Source organism: Poeciliopsis prolifica, unplaced genomic scaffold, assembly GCF_027474105.1.
Source record: "Poeciliopsis prolifica strain line A6 unplaced genomic scaffold, Auburn_PproV2 SCAFFOLD042, whole genome shotgun sequence".
Lineage (NCBI taxonomy): Eukaryota > Metazoa > Chordata > Actinopteri > Cyprinodontiformes > Poeciliidae > Poeciliopsis > Poeciliopsis prolifica.
In genome coordinates this window covers 1,058,219-1,082,826 of record NW_026562417.1, presented here as the reverse complement: position 1 = coordinate 1,082,826, position 24,608 = coordinate 1,058,219, and the positions used below count along the sequence as shown (strand labels likewise).

Sequence of the window (24,608 nt, the reverse complement as noted above, 5' to 3'; positions counted from 1 at the left end):
GAAGCTGCCTGATATAAAGCCTGCCTTAAAATACACGTTTTATTTTTGTTGCTTTCAAAAACATGCTAAAAAGCAGAACTTTAATTTTGAGGATTTATTTACTCCTGATGATGGTAATATTGATTTTTGGAACTCTAACAAAAAATGAAAAACGAGACGGCTTCTGTTGGAAAATTGCCATTGAAAGTTTCAAAATAGAAAAAGCTTCTTTTTTTTTTAACAGAAGATATTCTCCTCACTCAATAGATTTGCTCATTTTATTGTGGATATTCAATTTGTCAGTGTGCAAAGAGCAAGAAAAAAAATAAATCTTTTATTTGTGCAAGAGTTCATAAATATGGGCATTCGTTTTCCGACTCTTACTCAGCTTACTTTATTTCCTTCAGTTATTGGTTAACTTTGTACAAGTTAACGCGGTCCTCTGAACATTTATGTCTGGAATATAAACCCTTCCAGATTAATTATCAGAACAAAGTGCAGCTCTGTCGAGATGCCAGGACAAACGCTCAGGAAAAAATTGGAGCTCATTGTTTAATCTGGACATCTGGTCCTTTGAAATGCTTTGTCACAGCAAAACTAAATGCTGCAGAACATTGTGAACACCGATGCCCTGAGAATACATCTCTACTGTCATATGGGTTGGCATTTTTACATGTATTCACAAAATTGTCTACTTTTTTATGTAGTCATTTAAACAATTTCCCAAAAACACACGTCCTCATTTATTTATTCCCAGAAGTTTATCATCAAAATCTTGGCTCACATCAAGTATAAACTCTTGCAGCACTTTTTCTGATAATTAATACTGCAGTCAATTGAGCTGAGCATTTGACAACCACCCTCGGTACAACACTCTTATTAATTGATTGATTTGTGCACCCAAATGAGCCACTTGAATTATTTTAGACCAAATAAAAGGAGACAACTGAGGAAAAAAATAAAACAAATCATATTCTGGAAGTAAAGATGTCCTCCTCATGCACATCTTTACTGTCAGTTGGTGACATCAACTATTCAGAGACAAAATCTTTCCAAGCAACCAGACACCCTTTGTGAAAAAGTATTTGCTCTCAGTAAATTAATGAATGACCTGCGATTCAGCACCAAAGTTAAGCCCAACTTCACTCAAGTTCTGATTACTTGTAAGAAATCCCTTCAGCAGGACCAACATAAAGTAGGTGGCCACAGACCATAACCACAATATAAACAAACTAATGAAGAAATGAAAACAATATCTTTGACATTATCCGTCTGCAGGGGCTTACAAAGCCTTTTCTACGTCTTTTGGACCGATGTGAACCACAGTGACAGCCATTATCCACAAACAGAGGAAACCTAGAACAGTGATGAACCTTCTTAAGACTTGGCCAGCCTACTAAAGCTACCCTCGGGGCATCAACGACTCATCCAGTAGCTCACAAAAGACATTAGAACAACATCAGAAGCACTTCAGGCCTCATTTCCCCTAGGATAAATCCAGAGTTTATGGTTTAGTATTCAGGAACTGGTCGGGCAAATATGGCAGGCCTGTGAGATTTCCAAGGCCGCAAAAAAAAAAAAAAAACAACTGCTGACATAAATAACAGAGCGGGTCGTTCTTTATTTACTACAAAGCATCTTGATGTCCCCCGACATTCGGTGGAGTGCTGAGACGAAAGTGGAACTCTTTGGAAGGCGTGCGTTACATCCAGCAGGAAAAGAAAGAGTCAGATATATGGTGGGGAGGCGTTGTTGCTATAGCAGTTGCTGCCGTCAAGAGTCTAACCCCATTAATGGGCTTTTTTCTGACAAAACCAGGTTAGCTTGTTTAGCTTTTTTTCATCTTAATAAAGAACATCATAACTTGAAAACAGTGTTTTGTGTTTACTCGGGTTATCTTTGATAAGAAACCCTGTTTTAACTGTGACGACTCAAAACCATAACCCCATAATCCAGCTGCGTGCCTTTTCTTCGTCTCTTGACTCAGTTAAGTCACCAAAATACCAAATAAGCAGCAATAAGCACGTGTATTGAACAAATAGACTGTGGTAGCAGCAAGAGCTGACAGAGATGGAAGTTTTTTTGTTTTTTTTCAGAGTAAGAAACAAAAAAATGGTTTTGACAAATGAGCTGGGTCAGGAGCAAAGACAAATATTGAATTTCACACCCAAAATTACTCTTTCAAGCAGTCAAAGAGAACTGAGCCCAATTGTATTCCAGGAGTTTCCAGTAATTTGAACTTGTGATTAAAGGGGGCTTTGGCCTTTCAGAACTCACCGGAGGTTAGTCTTAAAGTTTCCCTTTTGGATTTGTTAAATAGTAAAGGCTTTGAGGGGCTCCTACATGTTAAGGTGCTTTTACAATGATTTCATGTATTCGGTCTTCTGGCTGTCGGCACGATTCTCAGAGAACTTAGATTTGTAGCAGGAAGGGATCTGCAGTCAATGGGTTCATACATTTCATACATGCTCCAATCAGTGTGGGCAGAGCTGACAGATTCTTTAGGCAGTAATGGTTGATGGTGAATGGGGAGGTCAAGGGGCCAAATATCGACTGCCGGTGAACTTTGAAGATGCGCGAGCTGAAAAGTAAAACTGGTCAAGCAGCGTGTAAAACCTCTGCGAATGCTCCAGTAAACAGATGGCGCAGAAAAATGCTTTAGGCTTTTTTTTTTTTTTTTTTGTTAAAGGTTATGAACTTATTAGGCTGGCATTGAATGTAGCAGAAAAGCTACAAGCTAACATGGACTGAAACTATGAAGTAAACACACATATCTAATCTGTTTTGGTTTTTCTTGATATGATTTGACTTGTTAAAATCATAAAAGCAAATCTTTGCAAAGCCATAGGGGGATTCTACACCCCCACATACTGTTCACTGTACGCTAAAACCTTTAAGCTAATTTGACAACCAGTCTCTTATGCATTTAGTTAATGGATTAAATTATGTATTATGCATTAATGTAATACGCACTCCTGTAAGACTTAAATAATCAAATCTTCCATCCATGTACTCTGCTTCCGAGTGAATGCTTTTTTTTTTTTTCAAAATAATTTCCGAAATTCCTTTGACGATACTGTCAAATTACTCATGTAAAATACACGGCACCAAAGATTCATATCTCATATCGTATCTCTCCAAAACTCTGCTAATAAAAAGCACCCATTGCTGCTACCACCGTCATGTTTCACCATGTTTTAAATTAGTTTTCTGGTATGTGCCATTTTGTATATTGGCTAGAAAGATTAAATTTGTGTTGTTCTGACCAGAACGCCTTCTTTCACATGTTTATGTCCTCTACCTGGCTTGTGTCAAACCCCGAAGGAGGTTTGGCATAAGGTGACCTATCGTGTGTCTTTAAACAGGTTGGAAATTTATATGGAAAAGGGTCATGAGATTTTTTTGTGCATAATCATTCATGGACAGTGAGATTTCAGTCTGCTCAGTTCTGTCGTTTGAGCTCCTTTCAGAATGAGCTGTTTCAGGGCTTTTGTCTCTTTAAATCCAAATAAACTGCTGCTGGCCACACTTCCCAACTCCACATTTACAGATTAAAATGGTTACAAACAGATACGCAATTATACAACCTCACATCTTAGAAAAGCATAAGTGGCACCTCCTACACAACCAGCAAGAATTCAGGAAGTGGTTTCTGGATGGTAAATCTAATAGCCATTATAAAGTGCATACAGTGTTGAAACTATCTGACAAATTATGCTGGAGCTCCACTTGGGTTGCTAGGTAACAGGGCTGAGGCTAGGCTGGGGTTGCTAGGTAAATCACAGTGCCTTTAGGTTTTTGAAAAGGCCAATTTTCCAGACACCAGATGTGATGGCTGCACCACCAACTGATTTTTGTTAATGTTTCCCAACATTAACAAAAATCATCTGGATGTTTTTATTTATTTATTATTATTTTTTATTATTATTATTATATTTTTTTTAGCGCCAGGAATGTTTTTAGAAGCAGTTGAGATCCAAATATGAGTTTTAAAAAATGCAAGACAAAATTTGGCATAAAAAGTCCCCATTAATTGAACTTTTTGTGGCTTTTTTCTTCCACAAAAGCTACTTTAATCATTCTTGCAAACCGAGAAAGGCCATTTGGTTCCTCCTGCTTTGGATGTTGAGAAATTAAAAACATCGACATTTTAATGATTATTTGAAAATGTTTACTTTTTCATATCACTGTCGTAATACGATAGAATATAAATAGCCTTTATTGTCCCATGCGGGGGACATTCAGGTATGACAGCACCATCAAATGTACAGATTCACACAATAAGTCTTAAAAGTGTTAAAAAAATTTACAAAAAACAAGATTAACAACTATATTGGTAATAATAATATACCATGTGAGAGCCTGACTTAAAAGTACTGTGTTGTTATCAAATGGAAAAAGCGCACTCGGATCTAAAAGCGAGTCTTAAGAACCGGTCCACATGAATTCCAAGGTCATAAACCTATTTTGCTCATTAAGGGTAACAAAAAATCATCTGGTTTCATTTCATTAGCTCGGCTGCGAAATGACATCATCCGCCGAGACCGCGTCCCTTCTGCTGTGCAATAATCAAAGCTTTTCCACCCGCCAACCTTTCTACAAGGCAACTTGGCTGCGCCATGCAGTGTCAGCTTTTACCTCACTGTGCTCCAGTGCCACACTCTCTCGCATTAGCACCCAGTGTTTTTTTGCCAGAGTGCCCATTTTGTGTAATTATATAAACTACAGCAAGCTAATGGCCCCGACAGAGCAGTGTCTGGGGCCATTACACCCCGGGGCGCTGCACAACACCATTACCACCAACAGCCTCGGCGGCAGCCTGGAGTGTTTGTGTACAACCGGTTGCCAGCTTGTGTGTTTCCGAACCCCTCAGTGTGTGTGTGTGTGTGTTTTCATGTAGATGTGTCGGTTGTAAAGGAGGTCGACGACCGGATTGATGCATGTCACCGAAATTCAACAGCTACTGCAGACAGTTGCCATTTTTAGAAACCAATGTGTGCCCTGTTGATGTGGGCTTTGCACCTGTCATCTCTCAGCCATTAATTTCTCCTGGGGTTCTAGCCGCTCGCCTGCTGGAAGCCATGGTGACGCAGGAGAAACAATCACTGGATGCTCGGCACAACTTGGGGCACTTTGCCTAGGATGATCTCAGCCTGACGGCAAAGAGAGGATCCGTTTCATTTAAAAAGTCACTTTAATTGTTTGGTTTTTTGTTTTTCTTCCTCTTTTCTATTGGATCCAGCATCTACAAAAATGGTATCCGATGTAATTCATTCAAGGTTCCTACACAGTCAGAAAATATGCAGAAAAATATTTGTATTTCAAGATTGAAATTCCCCAAAACCACCTCCTCTTTATGTCCTTTCGCTGTTTCTTTCATATCTTTCCTTAATTCTTTCTTTTTTCCCTTTTGTCCTTGATTCCTCTCTCATTGCCTTCCTTCCTATTTGTCTTCTCCATGCTTGTATTATCTATCCTTCTTTGTCCCTTTCCTCCCATCTCTCCTAGCTACCTTTTTTTTTATATTCCATCTGAACTCCATTTCTTTTGGTCTTCCTCCTCCTTTTCTCATTCATATTTTATATCTCAAAATGACGAGGTATTTTTAGTCTGGTTTCTTTTAGCGTAAATATCTGAGCACACTTATCAATAGCCATGAAATAAGAGAAGACTACCTTACAAGTATCTTCATCAAGATGTAAGAACTTGTTTTAAGCCAATAATTTCTTAGTGACATGTGAATAATGTCTCATTCCACTGGCAGAATATTTCACTTAAACTAGAACTTTCTAATCAATTTTAAGGAATTATTGACTTAAAACAAGCTGTTATACATTTATGAAAAGTTACTCGTAAGTTAGTTTTCCAATTTCAAGTGTACTGAAATTTGCACTAGAAACTAGACCAAAATACTTGGTTATATATATATATATATATATATATATATATATATATATATATATATATATATATATCTTTTTTGCTTTAGCAGTGTGAGTATGTATTCCTCTCCAACTGTCCTTGAAGATCCAACCGATTCTCACCAAACCAATACATAATGTAGTCCCACTCAGCTTTATGTCCATCAGATGGGTTATGGCTCTTCATATGGACTCAGTTGAATGCGCTCCCCTCTGTCGGATTCGGGTTAAAACGGTAACCATCAGCGCATTGAGTAAATTTCACCTCGCCCTCTGCTCAGCCGTTATGCTCCTCCATTTTAGTTCCAAAGAACGAACGGCGGCACTCACTCTATTGATGATCTGCTTTACCCTCCATATCAATAGCCATTAACAACTTTAAGCCTTGCCAAGCACGTAAGATGGAGAGCTAATTGCCTCCCCCTCTTTTTTTTTCTTCTTTTTCCTGTGGAGTACTGTACACAGCGACGATGAATCATTGTCTTTGTTGGTGTTTTGCAGGATAAATGGATATTAATGCTTGAATAGCTGCAAGCACCCACACAGGCAGTAAAAACAGACAAATCGCTCCATTTTTGTCTCGCCCGTGCTTCCAATTTACACTTTTTCCCCCCTCTCCCAATTCCAGATTAACACGGGATACAAGTAGACGTTCACGCCCGTACACTACACCGCACCAACGTACTTTTTTTTTTTTTTTTTCTTTCTTGTGGAACCACAGGGTCATTCACAGCAGCACTCATGCCTTCACCGTATCGACCGGCGCCACCTGTGTGAAGTGGAGCAAATGAGTCACCCCCCACCCACTGACAGCGAAATGTATGCAATTAAACCACATTAAAGTCGTTAGCCCAACAGACGTGAGAGCCAGCAGATGGTTACGATGCAAAAACCTGCTCCTGATGAAGCTCTTCAGTCACGCCGTGCTTGTATGGAGGAGCCTCCCAGAAGTGCACTTGTGTGTGTGTGTGTGTGTTTGTTGGTTGTATGTTGTTTTATGCCTGTAAAGCTAAAAGTAACCCTTGAAGACAGAGGGAGGTTCTTAAGTTGCTTTATGATTAGTCCTTAAAATGTAAAAAAAAAAAAATGCACTGAGATGACATTGACGTGTTTTGGAGCTAAATCAGTCGTATCTTGCTTGCTAAAAGTGTTGAAGTTTTTATTTTTCAGGGACTTTACTGCTTGTTTCCAGTTTTATAGTTTAAAAAATGTTCGCTTGAATGTTTTTCTGCCAAATATTCAACTTTTTCCCCATCAGGAAGAGGGCAAAAACTTCTGACAAAACTTTTAAATCATAACGCTCATTTTAAAACTCCTCAGTGTGTTACTGCTAAAGGGACATATCTTGACATAAAATCTCTACCTTTGGTCCATTATGAACACTATATAAATGCAGATGTATGAAAAAACAAATATTTCAAATGTGTTTGTTTTTTAATAAGTTTGTTTGTGAACCACTTTTTTTTTCTTTTTTAAAAAAAAAAGGAAATTCTTATTTTTCATAAAATGTTAAAACACTCAAGAAACCGGTATAAATCACTGTGAAAAGTAAATTTTCTTAAATACAACTGTTTAAAATATTGTAAATATAATTTCATTGCGACATCTGTTAGAGCCATGTAAATATCACAAGAGACTGTTTGAAATCGCGTAATTATGTAAAACAAACCAAATATTACATTCTGTCCACATCTGTTCCCGTATAGAAAAACCGCAGTTAAAAATATAGGTATTCATCCCAAATTACGTAAATCATCACAACTTATAAAAAAGGAAATCATAATTACATCCTCAAATGAAATCAGTCTCTACTTAAAATTGTTATTTCTACTTTATTTTTCTATCTAAATGCATTTAAATATTTTTCATTTTGGTTTATTGAAGACATTGAAAAAACACAACATGAAAGCATTTATAGTGATAGAAATGTAACCTGGTTGCATTTTCTGTAGACAAAAATAGCTTTATATAAAGGGTTTCTTTCACATCATCAACAACACGCTATGCTCGGCTCTCAGAAGTGTTTTAATACCGTTTGTTTGACAAGCGTATTTTTTCTTCACCCTGCCATTTGTGACAGCCGCAATTCCTGGGTATCTGACAGACTTTCTCCGTCATTTGTTTCTGCTGCGAAGATGTTGGTAAACTGTGATTTACTATCGGCAGTCATAAATTCATTTCCGTCGGCGGTAATAAAACACTCACCCAACCCCTGACACAATGATGGACTTCCTCGTCCCCATTAGAGCCATGACCCGGTTTTTATTGTGAGGCCCCGCGTTTGAGGCCGTGTTGCAATTCACCGGTCCGACGAACGTTATTAGGAAACGATTTCGTGGATCTGGGGCTCAGACTGTACCAGGTACAGTCATGCTGCTCTGCAAGGGAGCTTGTCTTCTCTTGAAGACCCTGGGGCAGGGAAGTACAGCAGTAATGTTACATGATGTCTCGCCCTCACCCTAAATGATGTCTCATGTAACATTACTTGCTACGGGCATACGGGACCATACAGGTGACGTACCGAAAACTTACTATACATGATACAAATGTGTCAAGTTGCTATAAGTGTATATTATGGTTTGTAAGATGTTTTTTTCCTGTTTATATAGCAGTCTGATTTACCTTAACACTAATAATTTATGCCAATCAAAAACCTGGGCGATAATAGGCAGGATATTTCCAACTTGGGTATAATAACAGTGCTTAATTTCTTTAAAGGTATTGAAGTGCTACCAGATGCAATATAACACAAATCCCAAAACACCTAAAGCCACTCCGGCCTACAGCTCTGTGACAGCAAATGTGGTGGGTTTCAAATGTACCAAAGAGGGCGAGGGATGAAAGCAAGGAGCTGATGCCGCCGCTCCGGTGAATACAGATGAGAGAGAGCGAGGCAGAATTCTGATCAGGCTGGGTTTTCGTCTTCCTTCCCCCCTTCAGAGCGAGAAGTCTTCAGAGGCCTTTGGCTTTCTAAACCGAGAGGGACCTCACCTGTTCAATCTTTTAAACTCAAGGGGTCTTTTCTTTTTCTTTTTCTTTTTTTTTAAGACCATACTATTTAACAGAGGTTCCTACTCGGTCTTAAAAGGCCTAGATGATTAGGGAAAAGGTATTTTATTTTTGTTTTTTCTAAAGGACAGACATCTAATCATGAACAATGCTGCAGTTTGACTTTTATTGTCCGATCAATCACATTTATTTGTACAGCACATTTCAGCAACAAGGCAGTTAGCTCAAAGTGCTTTACATCATAAAAAACACAGGAAAAAGCCACATAGAGTCAAGTTAACAACTGAGAAACCAGAGACGAACGTTGGATGCTATCTGGCTCATGAATGCACATCAAATTTGTCCTATTTATTATGGTTTAAGAGCAACTCCTTGAGTGTCGCGGCTGTTTTGGAGTTAAAGCTGCCGGTTTCTTTCCATTCAAACTAGAATAAAAGTTGATATGAAGAATCCTTACCCTACGTAGCAATCGTCCGAGTAGCTTAGCCTACTCGGAAGACAAATGTTGAAATTATCGCGATTGTGACAAACAGCATTTTTTTGTAAGGCGACATCATTTTAAAGCTGCAGTTGCCTAGCTAAGAGCACATCTGTGAAGCATCTTCCATCGGTATGCGTTTATTCTATATCTGTGTATCAAAAATCCAAAAGATAAACAAAAGTAATCAATAACGTATTAAAACTAATAGCTTCTCCGTTTAGAAAATACAATGCACATCTTACTCGAGCTTCTCCAGCCATGAGTGCTTTAGTCTGAACTAAACTGTCTTTTCAAGTAGTTTTTAATGAGGTTTCGGGTCTTCGGTAGGAGAAATAAAAAAATCCTGTTTTATGTTTAAATACCTTGAGAGGCTGAAATCTGTTGGGCTTCTTCATTTTATCAGCGCTGTCTTGCAGCCAGATTATTTTAAGCACTCCAACAGGGTGTTAGCACATCTTAAAGGCCTGAGGCATATAAAGAAATCAGTCAATAAGCTACTTACCAGCTACTCTCTTTGCTTAGTTAAGAAAAATAGAACTAAGTTTGGGGATTGAAAAGCTTTTCTTGTTGGGTTCAGTTTTAATGTATTCAGAGGAGAAAAAGTGAAGCAAAGTGTGACATGTGAATTCTGGCTTCGATTGCAGTTTTTGAGATTAATTAGTCGAAGAAGACATGTAGGTTTTTTTTGTTGTTTTTTTTTTTTCACCCTCGAGCAGAATACGGATTCTTGCTGTTGGTGTCACCGGGTCGTCTCAGCGGCTCATTAAAAGCGAGCGCGGAGGGGAAGAATTAATAGGAGCTCAACACCTTTTAGTTTAGAAAGGTAAACTAATGCGAAAAGCCTAAATTTATCTGCTTAAAGATTTGCTTGACTTTCCCGGCAGTTTGGTGAGAGGTGCGTGGAAACGTCGAGTTCCTTTGACGAGCAGAAAAGAGGAGTTTAAATATTTTAACCTGTGTTAGAGGTGGTGGGTGGGGGGCCAGGGGGGCCTCATCCTTCCAGAAAGCCGCGAACTGTGTGGAGTCAGATGAGTGCAGACGCCGAAGCCCCACCGGGATTTGTCTTTTCGTGTGATTATCAACACCGTGATTGGTTGTAAACCCTGTTGTCACGGCAATGATTTCAGCCTTGATGATGAAAGCTTCTGGGACACCGATCCACAGCATGCCTGCACACACGCACGCATTTTCACTCTGTCTTACCGCTAACCAGCCTCATTCCCCTTTGAGGGAGAGGCATTAGTTGGCTAGATTGAACTCTGGTTTCGGTGTGTGCGTGCGTGAGAGAGAGGCACGATGCAAGTTGTTGTTGTTGTCTATCTCCTAACTTACCAAGTAATGTACAGAGCTGAAATCTCAGGAAATTGTCAAGTGCCACTGAATTTTCCCTTACACTTTTCTGCTTTGGTTTGTTTTTCCCTTCATTTTTTCTATTTTTAGTTTAGTAGCTCAGCTGTAGACTTTGCTGAGTAAAAATCTATGTGACAGTCTTAACACAGAGTTGCATCTAATCGAGTCTTCTCTTTAAAAGAGTAGCTTTCGATTGTATTAAAAGGCGTAAATGCATCATGGAAGAGCTCCAGTCTCCATACAGGTTACAGATATCGAGGCTGCAAGGTTTTTAATTGTTGCCAATCCAAAAACACCGAGATTTTCTGAGCGTCAAAGTCTTTTTAATGAGTCTTGCTCAAGCTGAATGGTGCGTAAAATAATTCAGCGCTGCCCTCACCACAGCTGTTTCTAACACCGTCTGTGTTTCACTTTCCCTTTGGTTGCAAGAACAACGACCTTATCCATGGGCGGAAATGCTGTTGAAAATTTTAAGGCCGTTTTCTCGCCTGACAGTCCGGCAGACTCTGCTCGATTAGGAACCAAAATTGCGACATTTGGTCCATTTTCGGCCGGTGCCGACCTCTACTCCGCTGTTCCCTCTCTCACCTGTAGTGGCGCTGCGCCAAGAGCTACTGAAGGAAGCAACACAAAAGCCTTAGAAGAAGCAGGACAACAAAGCAGGAATTTGATTAAAACCCGGTTTTAGAAGGTGGCATGTTTTACCATATTTTAAATCACAAATAGGGGGTAAAAACCATTTAACCGTAGCTAAGCTGTAAATATTTTACCCTGACAGATTTTGAGTTAAAATGACTTTCATACATCCAATCTGATCTATTCTTTTCATACTGTAAGACATTCGTATTTGTGAAGGTTTGTCAAAGTCAGCAATCATCTTCCTCAAAAGGTAGTAATTTGGCAGGGAGTCGAATGTTGAAATGTACTCAACTTGAATCTTGTTGGTTTTTGTTGTTGTTCTAGTAAACAGCTGGAATAAAAAGATTTTTTCCTCAGTTCACCACGAAACTGAAATGCAATTTAATTTGACCAAATCCAGTAGTCCAGAGGTCAGAGTCGACCTGCACGGTAAACAAGCCTTAGAATAAATGAAACATCACAGTATCTGACTTTTGCTCAAACTGCTCAAAATAGGCCCAGGAAAAGTGATGCAGCTGCACAGACTTTCCTTCTTTTATTCCTTTTCTCTCTCTCTCTCTCTCTTTTTTTTTCTTTTTGGATGGAAAGAGTCATCAGAGCATCTTTTTTGCTTGCTTGACCGAGCAGGAGGAATAACTAGGTCAGCTTTTTCCAGCTGTTTGTCCAAGACAAACACCAGAACTGTCAGGAGTTTAAAAGTCACGTGTCGTCTGTGGTCACTTCTTGGCGAACGACTGGAAGAATGAAAGTAGCTGATCTGGAGCTGTTGGGGTGTCGATCAGGTTTGGGTTGGACAAGATTATGATGGCAACCTTAAATAAAAATACTGCAGTCAAAAAAACTTTAAAATAAACTTCTTTTTGTTGACACTTTAATTATAAGTGTGTTTTATGTAAGGAAGAAAAAAGTGAAGTAGCATTTCTGAAGCTACAAAAATGAACTGTAATGGATCAAAAAGCAAGAAGTCAAGTTAGCTCCGTTAGCATTGAGTTAATGCTAATTTGACTTTTTATTTGTGTTGCCACATGGTGTCTCTACAGTTTTTCATCCTAAGTTAGGCAGCACTTTCATCTTCAAAGCTCCTAAATAGTGAATTTTTGTAAACGAATCCCTACTTTAATTTTAAGTCTGAGAAGTGTTATTAATTTTCTTCCTAATTTAAACTCGATCAGCTGCTGATTTGTCTTTGCCAGCCAGCCTCTTTGTTTCAGTATTTCCTTCACCATTTCAGTAAACAGACAAATAAAAAATCCTTTCTGTTTCCGCTGCGTCCGTCTCACCAGGGCCTGATGATCCTGCTGCAGAACCTCCCCACGATGCACTGGGGCAACGAGGAAGTGAGCGTGCTGCTGGCCGAAGCCTACAGGTTGAAGTTCGCCTTCGCTGACGCGCCCAACCACTACAAGAGATGATGAGAGCGTCTCTACCTCCTCGTCCTCTTCCTCATCCTTCGTCGCCTGCTGGACTCACAGGCTCCTCCCATTTTCCTAACCACGCCCCCCAATTTAAAAAAAATATTTTTTAAAATTATTATTCTTTTCTTTTGCCCATATTTCCAGTGGGCTTTGTCGCTACTAAGAGATTCGAATCAAACAGTGACTTGAGGATGGGTGGTGTAGCATTTTGATTATCAGGAGCCTTTTCTTTTTAAAATATCTCTACGACTGAAACGTGCGTTCATTCTCAGTCTGATGCAGAAACGGATCATTAATACTGATGATTGCAAGTTGTTGGGGTTTTTTTCTTCTTCTTCTTCTTTTTGTCGTTGTTAAAGAACAACCACACACAGCATGATGCAGAATCATGGACAGTTCCCTCCCCACACCGCCTGGGGTTCAAATCTGCGTCATTTTACACTACCATAGCAATAGTTAGTTTATTTTGCTCCCCTTGGCAAAATAAAACCCTTTATTTAGTTTACAAATATGAAGAAAGACAGCAGAAGGTCACGTTTTAGTTTTTTTTGTCTCCTTTGTATTAATAGATTAACAAATCTTGAAGGACTCTGCAGTTTTTTGGCGACATGAGGGGGAAACTGACTCAGTTGGTTTTCCAGGATCCGACGGCACAGATCGGGTTCCGAGAATCCAGCACTCAGCAAATTGCTCTCCCTTCAATCCTCCTCTCCTCCTCCCGCTCATCCTCTCACGGCGTCCGGAGAAGCTCACCCCACGTTCAAAACGACAAAACCGTCAGGACGCCGAGAGGCCGACTTCGTCTTAGACCGCGAAGGGCTACGTCTCGCTACCTCAAATCTCGCTAAATTGGTCATTTCAGAGCGACGGGGGGCAAAAATGTGCTTGGGATTTTTCTCTTTTTTTTTTCAGTTCCACTAAGACGTCTTTCTAATTTACTGGGGTTAAATCCTGCTAATACTAGAATAAAACATTCGAACTGAGGTTGGCGTAAAAAGTTCATCCATGCGCCTCTAAATCTGTGACGTAGTTATAGTGTAAATATTTTGGATCGAATCAGGAACATTTGTTATGATGGAATGTAATTGGGAATAGTCAAATCCTGAGAGCAGATCAGACATTTGCAGTCCGTCTGTTCATATCATGTAAAATATACAGTTTTCAGTTCTTCTACATCAAGTTTTGAAAATATCAGTAGTTTATTTACTATAGATATATGTCTATAGAAGTCAGTACGGGAGGAGATTATGGCCACTGGGAGGAAAAAAAAAATCACAGAAAAAAAAAATTCTCAAAAAGGTCACTTTTTTCTCAAAATAATTGAGAATATTAATATCATAATTTAATTCTTTCCTCAAAATTCTGACTTTCATCAGAAGATCACAATCGGGTTTCTGAGTTTTTGTTTTGAGCAAAAAATATCAGATTATTTATTTTTTCTGTTCTGTGACCCTCATCCTCTTCCGTAGGTCAGACTTCAAATCTAAACATGGCAGGAAATAAATTAAAATAATTAAATATGGCAGGGAGGAAAGAAAAAAAATAGCATGGCTGGATGATCTAGTAGATATATTATTTGGATAGGGAAATAAATAATTTTAAAAAAATGGTCTGTGAGCTGATTGGACGTTGGGAAGAGCAACTGGTGCGACAGACGGGTGAACGGATGACGACAAAACGAACGCGCCTTTCCGCCCCGTCTTTCACGCGCCGACGTACGCGCTTGTGAGACAATCTCCTCCAGTCCAGGAGAATGTCCAAATCAAGAGGAGAATATTTCTTCTCCTGCTAATTCCCCGTTGTCACGGCGCACGTCGTGTGGCTCGTCCGCGTAGTTCTTCGCAGGAATGCGGCGGCGGCCTCATAATCAGACACCGGAAGACATAACTCAAAAAGCGGTTAACATCCGCAGCCTCCTGCAGCGCCTCCGCCAGGATCCATTATTGTCACCGAGCGCCGGCAGAGACGGCGAGCGTAGGTGTGTGTGAAGGAGAGAGAGAGCGAGAGAGAGAGGGTGTTGTGTTCCTTTGGAAGTTTCAGTGCTTTTTCTCTGAGAGCTGTCAGTCTTTGATCACACACTGGGACTATTTTTTTTTTCTTCCTCTTTTTTTCTACACAATCTGAACCAGTTTCACAAGCCCCTTATCTCCTGTGCCGTGTGACAAGAAAAACTGCACTTCATTTAAAAAGTCCACAGCTCTCTCCCCCCGTCTCTCCTTCTGCTTTCTGTCTTTGTGATGTACATCCGCTTCTTTCAATCAGCATTTAAAGAAACGGTTAATTGTTTAATTTTCACTTTTTTTTAAAATTTTATATAAATATATATATATATATAGCTACTAATGTTTACGTTAAGTTGTGCCTGACTCTAAGCCATCCGGAATAACGCAAATGAACCCCAGAGGTTTCCGGTTCCCTGTTTTTTCTCTCTTTATTCACTGTTTGGGCGTGAAACCAACAACCTGAGCTGCTTCGTTCTTCCCTGGGCATTTGTTTACTGAACCCGCCCCTGTCCCTCTGCAGGCCCGGCGAGCCTCGACCCTGATGCTTTTCACTCAGCATTTGAGGAGCTGGAAAGGCGCAGCAGTGTTGCCATCTCCAGAAAAAAAAACAAACAAAAAAAACACCAAAGGTACATAAATCAGTGAAAGTCTTTTCCTGAGACTTTATTACTCTGCTGAGAAATCGGAGCATTTTTTTCTTTTCATAAAGATTTCATGAGTTCCTGTTGGTGGAGTTTGAGAGCTTTGACAAACAGTCTTTAGCGCTTTCCTACCTCCATATTGTTGTTGTTATCCTTGGTTAAGACGCGTGAAAGGCCTTTGAAATGCAGCATACAAAATCAGCGCAGCTAATAAGAATCGTCATTAAATAACTGTTTAATGTTAAGCATCTCAGAACATGATGTTTTTCCTCATTTGACAGAAATGAGGAAAAACATCAATTCTTCAAAATAGGAAAGGCAGGAATACATTCCATTTGAGTAAAAAAACATTTTTTTTATATTTATAAATCCAGAAAACTAATCACACTAATAATATATATATATATATATATATATATATATATATATATATATATATATATATATATATATATATATACTTAGACATTAAGTCAGATCAATTATTAAAAGATTGAAGTTGTTGATTTTCCACATCAAGCCAACAATTAGTTTTGTCCTACCATCACAAATGTAAACTGTGGTTTAGTGAATGTGGAGCACAAAACATGTAATGAATTTGGTGAAGCATCTGTTTCTCTTCCAGAGTCCCTGGAAATCCTGTCAGAGAGACATATCAGAGCTTTCTTCAGAAGAGTTTATTTTCCTTTTCTGCTTGAGAATTGAAACCAGATCATCGTTGTTTATTTAATTCTTCAAGAAAAAAAAAAAAAAAATGGAAAAAAAAAAAAGTTTCCTGACACCGAAAAAGAACAATAGGTTCCCCCGACTCAAAAAGGTCTTTTTACTCTTTTACCTGAGGCAGCAATAAATGTGGCAAAATGACCGACGGCGTTAGCAGGGATTTGCAAACCGTTCGTTTTTCTCCAAACTCCAGCTTCTATTCGTCTTAAGTCGCCTTAATGCACAGATGTGTGTTGACACGGGAAGCGTTGAGGGGAATCGGTCGTCCTCGGTGCGTGTCTGCGCGAGCCGCGGGTGAATTAGAGCTTCTCCTTCTCTGTTTTCTTTCATGTGCAGCCGCTTCCTTTTGACACAAATCAGACGCCTCCACGCACGCACGATAATTTAATAAACAAACTCAAGCAAAATCACTTGCTGCTAATCTCAAATTCGCCTGCCACCGGCTCCTTTGCGCGTGGCCCGCGTCTCCATGGCGATCAGTGACCTCTGACCCGGGCCGACTCTTTCTTTCTATCAGCCCACACATAGAAGATGCACACCGTCTCGGGGAGCATCGTCAGGCTGGTTTTCTTTCTTCCCTTCCTTCCTTGTGTTTTTTTTTTTGTTGTTGTCGTTTCTCCCGGTCGTCTAAACTTGTGAAAACCAAAATGAAGAAACAAGCCTCCACTCTCCTGCGTCTTTTGCTCCACAGTGCCGAGAAAGAAAGCTAATATTTGCCAGATCGTGTGAATGACAGTACTGTCTATGGAATTGAATTTCAAAATATGTACAGAAACAAATATCTGTAAATAGAAAGTGTAAATAAATCCTATATATGAAATACCAAAAAATAAATAAATATTTGTCTTTATTCTGTGTTGAAATGCATGATGTGTCTGAACACTCTGCGTCCTGCTGCAGCAAACAGACACAGCGACATGCAAATGCGCTCTTCTCCTCCCTGTTAGGAAGTCTTGCATTGCAACCACAAACTTTAATGTGTTATATTGGGATTATTTTATTCAGGCTCATTTGTACGCAGTCTGGAAAAGTACGCGCAAACGAGTTTCTAGACTTTCTTCTTGTTGCATCATTGAAAACACATAATGGCTTTTTCATATTGATTCTTCTTAAGACTGTTTTTATTTCTTAGTTTTGCAGCCCAAGTTTTTCTAACCTTTAGTTTGCGACTGTTTTCGAAGTTAAGAAAGTTCTGCCTTCTGTGGCCTCTAAGCCATTTTATATCAAGATTTTAAACATAATTTCATAATCCTTCTTTGTATTTCTCACCTTTTCACGGTAAGCATCCGTTCTCCACTTATTTTGAATCTTAAATGACATAAAACACGTCAAACTCGACTCTCTGGGGCCAAATCCAGTCCGGCATAACTTTTTTTTACGTGGCCCTCTTGCTTAAATATTATTTTATCAATCAAATCAAAGTGGTTTTTGATTTGATTGAAAATCGACGTGAAAAGATCTTGGATCATATTTCACATGAGGAAATGGTGGAAAATATTCTCTCGCCACACTGAAAAGTAAGAGGTCAGCGGTTATTTTTTTTTTCTTTTTAGTAAAATATAAAGAACACTGGATTTTATTGTGCTGCACTTTCATACAGTTGAGTGAAATGCAAACGCCCGGCGTTATGCGCTAATTCGTCTGTTGCATAAAATCCCAAATATGACAAAGTTTTTCCTCATGTGGTGGTAAAACATTTCCTGTAGGTTCTGTGATGACGATGGGTTAGGATTGGGGTTTAGGTTGGGGTCAGGGTTAGGGTTAGGGTAGGGTTAGGGTTAACCCCACAACCTCTTGCAGACATGAGCAGGTGAGGCAGTTGCCATGGCGTCTTAACAGGTAAACAAGTTGCTTATTTATTGTGGAAGATGTGCAGCAGAGGGTGTCGGGGTGTTTTTGTTGTTTCTTTTCCAAAGGCAGTAACTGCATACCTATCTGTGAGAAAGTGTGTGTGTGTGTGTGTGTGTGTGTGTGTGTGTGTGTGTGTGTGTGTGTGTGTGTGTGTGTGTGTGTGTGTGGCAGGTTGCAGCCACGGCTCTCCTCCTCCCAGCCCTCGTTAAGCTGACTGATGTTCACACGGGCAACCAATTATGGGGCGGCGGTCACCGAGGACTCCAGTCACTTCATGGGAAATTAAAAACACATTAAAACCAACAATGGTCGCAGGAAGGTATCTGCTTGTCCGTGTGGGTTCCCGAAACACACACAGACACACACGAGCACAGACGGATTCGGCGACGGCCGAAGAGGCTTTTAGGTTTTTTTAAAAAAATTTTATTTGTTTGTTTTTCCCCTATACATATTTGAGATGTTTGTTTTCGTTAGAACACTGTTGAGACAGTTTGCGTTCTGCATTTAAGTCCCTGATTTAGACGTTTGCAAGCCATCACGTTCCGGCTGGAATCAACATCTCCCAGTGAGTCGTGAAATATTTGACTTATTACAAGTAATAAGAGTTGATAAAGAAAAGCTAAATGAGAGCTGTCGCTGCGGCTTTGCAGGATGCATGAGTCCAAAACGTAACTTTTTACCGCACGTCGGCGCGCGAAACTAAAACTTCACATCAGTCACGGAGCAACACACTGGTCTCTAAATTTGCACACAGATTTTAAAACGGGACGTCATCATTTTCGGTTTTTTTATTTTTGTTTTTTCTATTTAATTAATTTTTTTATTTTTATTCTTTTTAAGTCCTAGCAAAATCCATCGACATCTGTGATGGCAAAAGAATGAAAACATTTCAAAAGCCACACTTTTTTTTAGTTGTTGTGAACTATACATTGCTATATACAAGCTCAAGGATGAAAATACATTTAGATTAACTTGGTGAGCTTCATAATTTTATAATTTTCAGGTGTTTCCAGAGTCAAATGAATGCAAAATAACGCTTTGCTCAGATGTAGCGTAACAATTTGTTGCCGTTGACTCTGTTAAAAAAAGTTTTCTCTTCATATAAAATCTATATATATTTCTTTTTGATAAGAGCTGGTGCAGGAATGAGCCCCAGAAAAACCAAGAGGTTATTTTCTTTAATACTATAAAATGTGAAATTGTATTTATTGATGGATTTCTCTCTGTTTTTCTTGTCTGATTTTTTTTTTTTTTTTTTTTTTTGGTGGTCATTCAAAATTAGAGCAATGGTCTTATAATAATGGTTAAATAATAATGCTACTCATACTAATTAACAGTTAAAAAGATCAGTCTATGTTATTATATGGCTATAATTTTCCTGAGGTTGCAATTTCTCAAAAATTATTATTAGCTGATAATGGTTGAGTCACTCCGCTGAAAAAAAGCAGTCTGATTGGCTGAAAAATTATTAGAAATCACCTATGTAAAATCTAGTTACATAGAATGTATTTAAAAATATAATCAACCTCTAATCTTTTTTTACATTATGGCTTAAGGCTTTTTCAGTTTGAACGTTCTGAGTGTCTGTACATCTTTCACTAAGATTTTGTGACGGTCATTTGCCTAAGCTGAGGTCAGATTTCCTGGTCTGACCTCTGGACCAGGAAATCCTGGTATGGTGTCAGCTCGTCACTGACACCATTCCCTTTGGCTCCGCCTCAAACATTTGAAATCTTTTGTCTTCCCTCTGTCAGGTTTCTCCTGAACGCCCAGCAGTGAACCGGTGGGCTGGCCGATGTCATGTCGGAAGCCACCTGTTTGTTCCCAAAGCCTCGAATGCTGAAAAAAATTGAACCAAAGTCCCAAAGATCACGACAAAATACTCCTATTTACTGATGACGCGCTTATTTACTGATGTAACCTCCTAAAAACAGGCTGAAAAGCTGCTGCAACATCTTTTTATGTTGCAAACTAAAAGGCTGCTTATGCAATAATTTGATATAATAAGGTTTCAGCATTCAGAGAGATGATCAACAATGGCTACATTGGCATACGGTTTAATGAAAAGGTTCTCAAACTGAGCTCTCTTCCCCATTTGCTTTTTGAATTACTCCCACTTTGAGTCGTTAATTTCACACTCCTGTCTGAATCTACACGTATGCTGACAGGCATAACCTTTTCTCTTTTTTCCTTTTAAATCTTGATTCCTCATGCAGCTAAGAAGGTTAATCAAACACCTGCACGCTCCCTGTGATGGAACGCTGCAGGCGCGGCGAATGGCGCCTGAAACGATTGTCACGGTCAAAGCGAAGGCTCTGTGGTTTCTGCAGAGCCGCCGCTGAGCGCTGCCTGTCGGGTTCACGTTTGATTCCAACGTCGCTCAAAACAGCCGGTTAACATTCGCTGCAAATGTGGAAACCGGAACTGACGCGGAATTATTGGGTCATAATAAAAAAAAACAAATAAGTGTTATTGTTATTTCCCTGATCACATTTTATGTCTTTTTAAAGATTGCACTTTGACTGAACTCTTCCTCACAAAGCTCTCCTCTGTCTTTTGAAATGTCTAAGGATATTTTTAAACCTTTGTCATTCCGCCGGAATCAAAAACGCGGCAGACTTTCAACGCGCCGACTTTGACACGCCGCCTATTTAACCTCTGACCGGGGCAGGAGCCTCTCGCCTTCGGTAAAGGGAATATTTATACCCCGCTTCACACAATGGGAGCGCGACAAAAAAACAAAATAAATCAAAACAAAACAAAAAAAAAACTTCTGAGACTTTCTTCTTCTCTGACTGCTTACTCATCACATAACCCTGATTGGGGTTGAGCTGCTATCAAATCCACTGCGCGTCTCCTCATCACCGCTGACAGCGCCGCGGTGACCGAATCGACAGGCCTGTGGATGCGTGTCGCTCTGAATTCGTCTTGTGCTCAGACAGGCATTAGCGCCGCATGAAAAGTCACAGACCGACGATTCGTTTACTCGCTGTGAACATGGAAAGCCTACTGTTCCAGTTCAGCTGAAAGCAATATCTGGTCAGTCTTTAAATGGTGAACGCCTACAGCTGGACACCAAAGGTTTGAACGCACGCAAAACACTTTTTTAATTCTCCCAGCTATAGAAATGCAAACTTCTGACTTTGACCTCTCTGAAAATATTCCAGCGTTGAGTAAATCGAAATAACTTTGGTAACCGATTGAAAGCAGGAAGCTGAAACAGACGTGCCTTTGACAACAGGTTCAGGCCTTTGCTTTGTCTGAACATGAACAAAACTTAAAAATGGAAATCAGGGCAACATCTCCGGCTCATGCTGAAATTGGGGAGGCCTCGGTGTCGGGCCTCTCCAGAACACTTCACTTTTAAGTTTCTTTCGTCTGGGGCCCAGTGAAAGTCCTTTCGATGTGGTTTCATGCTCTTTGACGAGCGCGGGGACGCGGCGGCGCGGATTACGAGTCTGGCGCGTTGCTTGTGCGGCTGTTTCTCTGGCGGACCGCGTGCCAGTAACGCACGTTTTCCCTAAAAACCCAGCAAGTGCTCAACTTGTAAAGCCTGACGAGTCACACCTTGACGCCCTCAGAAGCTCTTTAAGAAATGGCTCCCAGGCCGTTCAGCGCGGCGCTTAAACTCTGCTGCCATGGCGTCTCGCAGCCAGTCCCCCGCTCTGATGTGCTTTTAACTGGCTGCCGATGCGTCTCACTCAGCAGACGGACTGACAGTGACGGACATTGACAGGCTTTGCGCATTAAATGTGATTAAACCGAACACCATCTGCCACAGTCGGGGAAAACCGACATTGTACAGTGTTGCATCACTTGTGCTTTTCATTAAAGAGCCTCTGTGTTGCAAGGCACTGCATTATATATATATATATATATATATATATATATATATATATATATATATATATATAAAATGGTTCTTTGTACAAGGTGGCACTTTTGTATTTCTGAGACTGATGGAGCAGACTGGCTGTCAGAATATTTGCTGATCGGTCGCGATCCTTTGTGGGTCGCGCTGCATCAGCCCAGTGTGAAGCAGTAGAGGAATTATGGACTCTCGCGACACATAGGTGCAGAAAGGCAGAAAGAAAATCCTGCTAGTTGTGGCTTGTAATTAACTGTGATTGAAAACTGCAACAATTCAAGGGGAAACGAGTTATGTAAACCAAGCTGGCTCGGTGTGGGAAAAGCAATTAACTGCTTTGGACGCCGCTGGCTGGAGCCGCCGCCATCGAGCATTCGCTGTCGACGCTCTGGCTCGCGTCTTGTTGGCAGGGTTGTTTTGTTGCAGCCACAATGGATGAGGTTTTGATCACAAACGGTCCACTTAGTGCCGTGCAACTGCGCCCCTGTTAGATTTAAGTCCGGGCTTTGACTAGACTCGATTTTACTCGACTTTCAGAGAGATTGAGGTCGCAAAGCCACGAGCAGGGATTCTCCTGGAGGGTTTTCTGCTGGAGGACAGAGTTCAGGATTCCACCAATTAGAAGTTGTCCTGAAGGACAGAGCAATCTGTTGAACAAGCGTCCTCGAGGCTTCAGGGACGGCGCCGTTAACAGAGCTGCTCATCTGTTCTTGAAGTGTGCGATGCGTTGCTTTCAGGGACCTTTTAACCCACTTCATGAAATCAGATCGTTTCCGTCGATGTGATTTTCTGACGTTACAAGTCGATCTTTGTTCATTACAAGTCGTTTGGTCGTCAAAGTGTGGCAAGACCCCGAAAGTCCCTCCGTTCTCTGAACTCAGCGCTGTTGCTTGTTAGTGTATTGAGCGCCTGTCCGCTCTCTTCCCCACCTTTGCAGTCGGCCGACCAGAAGTTGCTGAGTTGGCATAAAAGGCAGCCGACCCGCCTCCGGCTGGAGGTTCAGTGACTCTGCAGAGATAAAGACAGAGCAGTTAGCAGTGACCCTCTCATGGTACCCAATCTACTCATCTGTGTCCCAATGTCGTTCCTCCGCTTTTCATTTGGCCGCCCGGCCCGCGCAGCCCTGCCAAATGGGCAGCAGATACATTCTCACATTAAAGGGAAATGCTCTCGTCGGCCTCTTTTGAATGAGCGCGAGGTTAAACCGCGGTGGCACAATTGATTTCTGTTCTTTATTTTACTTGCGGCGTTAAGCCTCCTGGGGTTGCGGCGCGCTTGTTTACGTGACGGCGGCTGCGTACCCCAGGGGGCCTCGGATCGGCCCCCGGGTTTGACGGCCCGTCAGATGACAGTTCGCAGACTGCTCTGTTGCGTCGCCAAAAGTGTCACACGTGTGACACGGCGCCACCTGGAAGGACGCCAGAGTGCGCGTCAGAGCTTAAGGTGTGCAAAGTAGAAGCATGCGTAGGTCTGTTTCTAAAGATAATCCCTTTGTGCGTTTCATCTCAGGAAGGCTTCACAATTCTCTTTTAGTCTAATAATGTCCATTAATCATTAGGATCGGATGTTTCCAACACTAACTCTGGCTCAAAGTGCAGAGAACATCGTGGTGCCTTGCTTCCCATCACCAGGTAGGTCATCCGGCGTCTCTGAGGGGTCAGAGTGCGCGCAATGTTCACGCAGATCCAAACGAGTTTTAGTTAGGGGCTGCAAAGCCGTGTGCAGCCAGGCGTGTGCTGCTGATTTAAACGGCGCTGCGTGGATTTCAGGGTTGTGTGCGGAGCAACGAGCAGAACAGAAACGAGTCCAGCAGCTGTCGGACGCCAAGGCGCCGCAGAATCCGTTCATGTTTGCGTTCGGTTCCAGTTGTTTTACCGGCCGGCGTCCCTGTCAGACCCGTTACAGGACGGAGGGTTTGATTTGGACTTTACGGGTCAGGAATGTGTGCAGCAGTATATAAATGTGAAGTAAAAGGAAAAACAATATGTCGTTTTTGAAAAGGTTTCCTCACAGAAATTCTGATAAACGCAATTTTTATTCGTATTCTGCCTCCATTTATCACATGTATAATCCGTTCAGATAACAACTAAACATTATATTATTTATAATATTAAGTAGGGAACCAATCAATATGTTTAATTGTAACTGCAGTGGATGAACAACCATTATTTCTTAAAAGTTTCACAAAAAAAATTTAAAAAATAGCAAAAACACTTACATTAATTGACTAGATAAATGCAGCAATAATCACATGTATGATGATTTGAACGGTTTTATGTTTGGATATTTTCTAAGTTCGACATTGAAATGATTCCACAGTTTGATTTATTTTTTTTTTACTACTAGTTCTGATTCCACATCATTTTCAAACTCTTGACCTCAGTCTTAGAGCATTTCTGAATGCTTTCCAGTAAATTGTCCACCTTTGACTGATGGACGTAGAAGTGAGTCCTCTATTTAACGCTCCAGCTGACCTTTCCTTTCATCATTTCTTCTGTTCTCAACAGGTTTCCTCAAAGCAAAAACCCACGAGCGACGTGAACCCGGCCGGATGTCGCCGGTTCGCAGCTGCACGTTTCAGCCACCGAACGGATCAAAAACACGAGGACGTTGTCGCGACGTTCTTTAATCTCAGTGTTTCCCCTTCATTTGTTTTCCTTCCTTTCGCTCTCCGGAGTCGTCCCGTCAGCGGTTCCGCTTAATCTTCATTTGGGTTTTAGAGGGGCGG

At 40.7% G+C, this 24,608-nt stretch overlaps 1 protein-coding gene across 2 annotated transcripts in view; it reads left to right on the top strand.

The window, feature by feature from the left end:
* The window catches only part of tbc1d22a (TBC1 domain family, member 22a), a 121,856-nt gene extending 106,036 nt beyond the window's left edge, over positions 1-15,820 (top strand). For both annotated transcript variants that reach the window (XM_055055605.1, XM_055055606.1), the window contains exon 14: positions 12,663-15,820. In XM_055055605.1, the coding sequence (XP_054911580.1) occupies positions 12,663-12,791 (129 nt within the window). In that variant the 3' untranslated portion in view covers positions 12,792-15,820. The remainder of the gene's footprint in view (positions 1-12,662) is intronic.
* Positions 15,821-24,608: the final 8,788 nt, after the last annotated feature.